The 6,198-nt window shown below is 34.7% G+C and overlaps 1 protein-coding gene across 2 annotated transcripts; it reads right to left on the bottom strand.

The window, feature by feature from the left end:
- Positions 1-753: 753 nt before the first annotated feature.
- On the bottom strand, positions 754-5,267 carry LOC121113651 (uncharacterized). Of its 2 annotated transcripts, none has more exons than XM_040707488.2 (4): positions 4,827-5,267; positions 3,778-4,198; positions 2,787-3,341; positions 754-1,135 (listed from the first exon to the last, which is right to left on the bottom strand). In XM_040707488.2, exons 1-4 carry the CDS (start codon positions 5,010-5,012, stop codon positions 1,080-1,082), a joined length of 1,218 nt encoding a protein of 405 aa, XP_040563422.1. In that variant the 5' UTR covers positions 5,013-5,267; the 3' UTR covers positions 754-1,079. The 2 variants fall into 2 exon arrangements, with proteins under 2 accessions (XP_040563422.1, XP_040563423.1); XM_040707489.2 differs by having other exon boundaries at positions 1,103-1,240; positions 4,827-5,266.
- Between the last annotated feature and the right edge of the window lie 931 nt (positions 5,268-6,198).

Here is a 6,198-nt window from a genome sequence, read left to right as displayed (position 1 = left end):
GGGATATTAAAAAAAACAATGAAAATCAACATGGTAACCCTGACCATTTGAGGAAGGTTTCGGAGGGGATCAGCTCCAATCCGATGTCGAATTCAATCTATTCAGGAAAGGATGTGGAATACCCAGGAATTGAATAATAATGACAACTGCTAAGGAAAAAAAAATGAACACGACTTACATCACTAATACAACTCCTTTTTTGGTATTTTTTTGTGAAAAAAACAGCTTATCAGAACTCGTGCTTACAATCTTTACATATATCTAAGACATTCCATATTGAGCTTAGTAGAGTTTTCAAATAATATTTGGTAGGAGCGGAAGATTTTGTTTTTTTTAAAGAAAATTGTGGAGTTAAATAAAGTATGGTTTTTTTTCGAGCTGCACTTCTAATCCCATCCAACACTAGCATTTACATATAAACAATAATCATTTGGTTTAACACATCATTTTCCTACAACGAAGAAACAACCAAAAAGACCCCCCTGATTCTGTTTCTCGTTCTTTAACAACATTAACTCTTATCAACGCTGATGATTAGACGAGGCGAGCAGGGCTAAACCATTGGGGTTTCTTATTCTTTTAAAAAGGATTCTTATCGTGAGAACGTTTGAAGAGATTATAGTCTATAAAATAAAACCCCTCAAAAAAACTACTAAAAGAATTTTAGGGTGAAAAAGTATTTTTTCCTATCTATCTCATGTACGTACGTATGTACAGTAAGGCTCACATTTTCGCGTAGATAAAGAACAACCGTTTTCTTTTCAAACATATTAATATATAGATATATTTTCTTGTAATGAATAATTATTAATATAAAGAATAACAGGGAAAAAATAATATCGAAAGGTTGAGTGAGTTTTTTTTGTGTGTTTTTTTAAAAAAACATTTTGCTATTGAATACTTTTATTTACTATATATATATATATAGTAAAATAAGTCCTTGTATATAAGATATGTATAAAAAACCACTCAAAAAGTAAAAGACAAGAAGCTATGATTACATAATATATAATATAAAAAGCAAACATGATAAATAATATTAATTCTATGTATTTTTGGCACGATAGACTCTCCGTTTTTCAAAACCAATACAAGTCCTTGGACGTTGATGACTGCATACTGTTTCCATCCAATCCTGTAAAATATGCAATATTTTAAAACCACGATATCATACAATATGTAAGAAGGATTTTGGAGGAGTTGTGTTATGTGCTACTCCAATTGAACCAGGCTGCTGCTGCTGCTATCAAAATAATTATATCTTTTGATATCAAATAAACAAACAACATTTATATATATATATATTAAATGTCCCCCCCCCCTTTCTCCTTATCAACCCCTCCTCATATATCGTTTTCCGGACAGAATGTCAAAACAACAAAATATATATGTAGTTATATAAGAGTGAAGTTGAAGAAACGGGGGGGGGAGGGGGTCTCCAGCCTCCCTTTGAGCTCTCACAAAAAGAACAAATAATAATCATTTGTTCTTTCTTTCGTCTTCTTGTTCTTAATAATAATATTATTATTATTACAGGAGCTGGGACGCGATTAAATAAAATAAAATAAAATAATGTCAAGACGGCGGCTTCTTCAGATAGAAGAAAAATAAAGGAAAGGACCGTTTAAAATATATATTCATATAAAATGTGTCATCAATCGAATAAATTTGAATAACTTTACAAATAATCAATAATTCATCTACATAAATATATATATATATCAATGGGCAATGATGATGATCATTGAGTAGTGATCAAAAGTCTTGCATTTTACTCAAATACTGCATGTTTTTAATAATGATTATGTGGTGAGTCGACTTTGAGACTTTGAATATTCGTTTTTAGATGTATTCAATATATAACAACTCCTCATTTAAAGGATTGAAACGCCTCTGTCCTCTTGCTAACTCTGAAACGGCTTTTATCTTTATAAAAATTCGTATGTGTCAAGATAAATTCTTGCTAGGAATCTCAAAAAAAAAAAAAAAAAAAAATGTCGTGGCGGGCCTCGTATTTCAAGGTATTAGGCTTGAATAATTTTCCCTTTCGAGCTTTTGAATACTCCTTACTGATATATCAGCTCTTTTTTTTAATAAGAAAGGAGTCCTTTTGAGTGATGATACGAGTAAATTTGACTCGAATTTTTGATGCAAGGTTGATTATCATTGGAGTTCAAGTAATAATCGGGGAAGAAGAAGTAATTTTTTTGAAGAGTCAAGCCGAGTTTGTTTGTTTTTTAAGTTCGATTCAAACACTATATATGTATAGATGGATAAACCATTCACATATAAATGATAATATGGACTTTTCTCAACTCCTTCCCATTTATTTTCTGAGGAAATGATATGAGTTTCATATATATATATATATAACTGGAGTGGATTGCATTATAAAAACAATTTCAAACATTTCGCTGGAATTTTTTTTTCCTCAGTCGGGTATTATTATTGTTTTTTTGAATAAATCGAACAAATTACTTGACTATGTAAGGAATTAATGGATTGCAACAACAGAACAAGAGGAGGAAGTGATTAAGTAGTAGATAATTATAATTAATAGGTATGTACATACTAATGTTGTGAGGCAACCAATGTTTACGTACGGATACCAACATAGGTATCCGTATTTTGATACTTTTCTATCGTCTAAAAGTGTAATTAAGAGGAATTGATATGTCCTTAAAAGGGCGTCTGCATAATTTTGTTATGGGGTAAGAAGATCTCGTATAGCGAGCAACACACGTATGTACTATTTATTAAAGTGGGGTATTACTAATGAGCCTTACCCATAGCGGCAGCCGCTGCAGCGGTATTGTAGTGATGGTGATGCGGCGTGTTATAATTGTCTACAATAAGGTGTTGGTTTTGTGGAGATGTCCATGATGCAGGGGCGGATACACTTCCCGCAGAGATGGAAGAGGAATCTACTAACTTCCTTGATGATCGACCACTTGGACTGGAGCTGCTGTTGCTGCTGCTACCACTATTACTGACTGTACTTTGTAGAAGGAGGGACGAATATTGTGGGTTGAGTCGAGAGGCTGAGTACATGTCATGCATGCCTCGGCTTGCGGCGTGACTTGCAGCAGCGGCATGGTGATGGTGATGATGATATGAGGACATGTAATTCTGCCATGAATCATTTGCAGCCCCTAGAAATGCGGGATTGGTGTAGGGATCGTGTGAATAAGAGTCTGATGCAGATATCCCAATGCCGCCTCCTGCCACACTCCCTGAGACAGATGATGAGCCTGCATGAAAATGTCCAAGACTACTCAATGGATACTGATAGTCAGAATTCCAAAAACTAGGAGGCAAATTGCGTTGTGACAATGGGAGGGCTGAAATAAAGAAAAAAGAAAGGATTTGTTAATTTGTATCTCTATATTCATAAAAAAACATTTTAAAAATATGGCAAGTTAATACCTGAGTTAATTCGAAGTAATCTCGTCAATTAAACGAGATTTTTTTTTTTTTGCAAACAAACCCTTAAAATAGCAATTTAGACTTATTTTTTCAACTTTTTTTTTTAAATACTAATGACTCCAATAATTATAAATCTAATAAACCCCCTTTGTAGATCCAAATACCCCCACGGAGCCCGTTAGAGCCCAAAAACCTTATATTGAAAAAGTCATTATTTTTTTTTTGTTTGTTTACATGGAAATTGAACTTTAGATTCCGTCAAATTTTGATTTGGGATTGTCAAATTTAATGATTAATTTTATAACAAGTTTCAAATCAATTTTTAAAAAGAACAATGCTGAGAGAACTTACTTTTTGATTTTTCAGACGGGGCACTCAGAGCTCGAGTAAAGTGTTCATCCACCATTCGAGAAGGATCACCGATGTAACTTGTATACACCACACAATTAGCCGTGAGATACTGTGCCGTCCCTTGTGTGTTTTTATCTTCTTCCTCCTCTTCCAGGGACTCATCCTGGACTTGAAGAGAAGGTGAAGAAGAAGAATCTTTAATCACATTATTGGAAGGAAGATGTGGATGATCCTCTAATTTCCTCCGTGGAGAAGGAGATCGGGAAGATCCTCTTCTAGATATCTCTGGCAGAATGTGATGATGATATGGCTCTGATATTCCATAAGGACTACTGGATGCGGGCTCTTGTGGATTACTGGATTCACTTGAATGATCACGGATTAAAGAGGATGAAGACATGAGAGATGGACTTGAATGACTCTATTGAAATATTTTCATTAGTACATAATCTACTATAATATTTAGCTACGTATGGCGAAGGAACAGGCACACACAAAACAAACAGGGGAAAAAAAAAGAGTTGAATAAATTAATCAACTATTTGATACTATTAGACAAGAAGATTGACTAAAGAACGTCGTCAAAATAAGGCCGGTCAAATGATATTTTTTGTTCTTTTTATTATTATTATAGACGATTTCCCTCCGTCACAGAGCTTTCACACCCATAATGAAAAGATACATATACATATGTTGTTCTAGAGCATACTGGGGATGCCTCACTTGATAGCAAGTCGTATTAAGCTCATAATTTAATGTTTAACAAGAGCGACATATCATTTGTAGGTAGAAAATAGGCACATTATAGGACTTGCTCAAGAATAATGATGGATGTGAGGGTCTTCATCCATTCTCTTCGTTCCATAAATGGAACGAAGAAGAAGAAAGAGCCCTGTATTCTTCCGAAAGAAACAGATGATATGTCCCCCTCTCAATCTTCCAACTACCTCCATATACGGAAAAGGCAATAATTCCTTTGTCGGTCCTTCATTTCATACGTATTATAATAAATGTAACAACATAAACTGTGGTGGGCAGATCAAACGAACCGTTTTGTGTCGATCCGGTGAGACAGGAGATGATGCTTCATCATGCAGAATCCGGGGAGATGTCGTCGTTGCCGCCGTACTACTGCCTGCGGTGCTTGGGACGACGGGATGCTGATGAGGAGGGTGGTGATGGTGTGGATACGGAAAATACGGATAGTAAGATTGGTACATCACTTGACAGCTCATAGCGATTGAAAATCAAACACACAAAAACATCCTATGGCGATTGATTGATTGATTGATTGGTCGAACGGATTCTCTCTCTCTCTCTTCAACAATCTATATACTTACTCCTTTTATTAATATATATTTTCCCTAATATAATGTCCCTAATAGTAAGGTCTAATAACTACAAAAAATTAGTCTAAAACACTTTTTCATGCCTTGTTCTCATCACCGGGTTAACTCTAAACTGACTCCTTCCTTCCCATTTTGACTCAAATCTCTCTCTCTCTCTCGTTGTGTGTGTGCTTCTAATAGATCGCTCCCTCCCTCCCTCTTTCTACTCACCAGCACGCGCCAAGGGATCCTTCTACGTCCAATCAAAAAGTATCTTCTACCAAAAGCCGACCAATACAAGAGAGTCATCATACTAGTTTCAATGAATCTCCGCTTCATTCCGCAGAGCGAGTCCTCCATATTGATTAAAATAGCAATATCGGTTTTTTCTTTGTTCATTCATCCTACGTACAACGGCCTCCATGAGGGATCCCTGCTCGGAACAACAAAAAATGCAGCAACCTCTCAAATCTTTGGTCTCAATTTTGAAGGTCGAAAAAATGGAAATTCACTTTAATTTTGTTATTTTCCTCATCGTCTAGCGAGATGAATGGTATTTTAAAAATGTCATGTATTTTTATTTTTCGTTCTGTTATTATTTTCTTCTTCATTTTGTAGGGAATGTGTGTTTGTACAGAATGCCCTCCCCCCTCATCTCCTTATTAAGGAAGGATGAAAACTGCATTTTTGGGGAAATCATGAGTATTTTGTGAACCCTGCTCCATTGCAATTTAACCAATTTCTCATTTAACCTAGACATCATTTTTATGTGATATCCCCCGTTTTAGGGACACTTTTTCCAATAATAGTTTGGGAAATAAAGAACCATTGTAGTGTATTTGGTTATAAAAATGAGTCCAAGAAATAAAATACACATTTATTGTCCATCAAAAATACATCACTCCAATCCTATATATCAGAACTAGGACTTTATTTCATTTAGTCCGGGTATCAGACCCTAAAAAGTATAAAATATTCTATATTATTAGATCGTATTACAATGTAGACCAACATTAACGATTAACATAGTATACAATATTTTTCTCTAATAAATATACTACTGTTCTCTTCCCCAAAAAATAATTATAATTGG

This window comes from Lepeophtheirus salmonis, chromosome 2 (assembly GCF_016086655.4).
Source record: "Lepeophtheirus salmonis chromosome 2, UVic_Lsal_1.4, whole genome shotgun sequence".
Classification (NCBI taxonomy): domain Eukaryota; kingdom Metazoa; phylum Arthropoda; class Copepoda; order Siphonostomatoida; family Caligidae; genus Lepeophtheirus; species Lepeophtheirus salmonis.
This window is presented reverse-complemented; position numbering and strand designations above follow the sequence as displayed.

Bases quoted from the DNA above. Each gene is read 5' to 3' on its own strand.
- LOC121113651 (XM_040707488.2), bottom strand. From the start codon at position 5,012: ATGAGCTGTCAAGTGATGTACCAATCTTACTATCCGTATTTTCCGTAT. The intron at 4,199-4,826 runs GTTCGTTTGATC...ATATTTCAATAG, and splicing joins CACCGGATCGACACAAAACG to AGTCATTCAAGTCCATCTCT. The intron at 1,136-2,786 runs GTAAGGCTCATT...CATATTTTACAG, and splicing joins TGCAGCGGCTGCCGCTATGG to GATTGGATGGAAACAGTATG.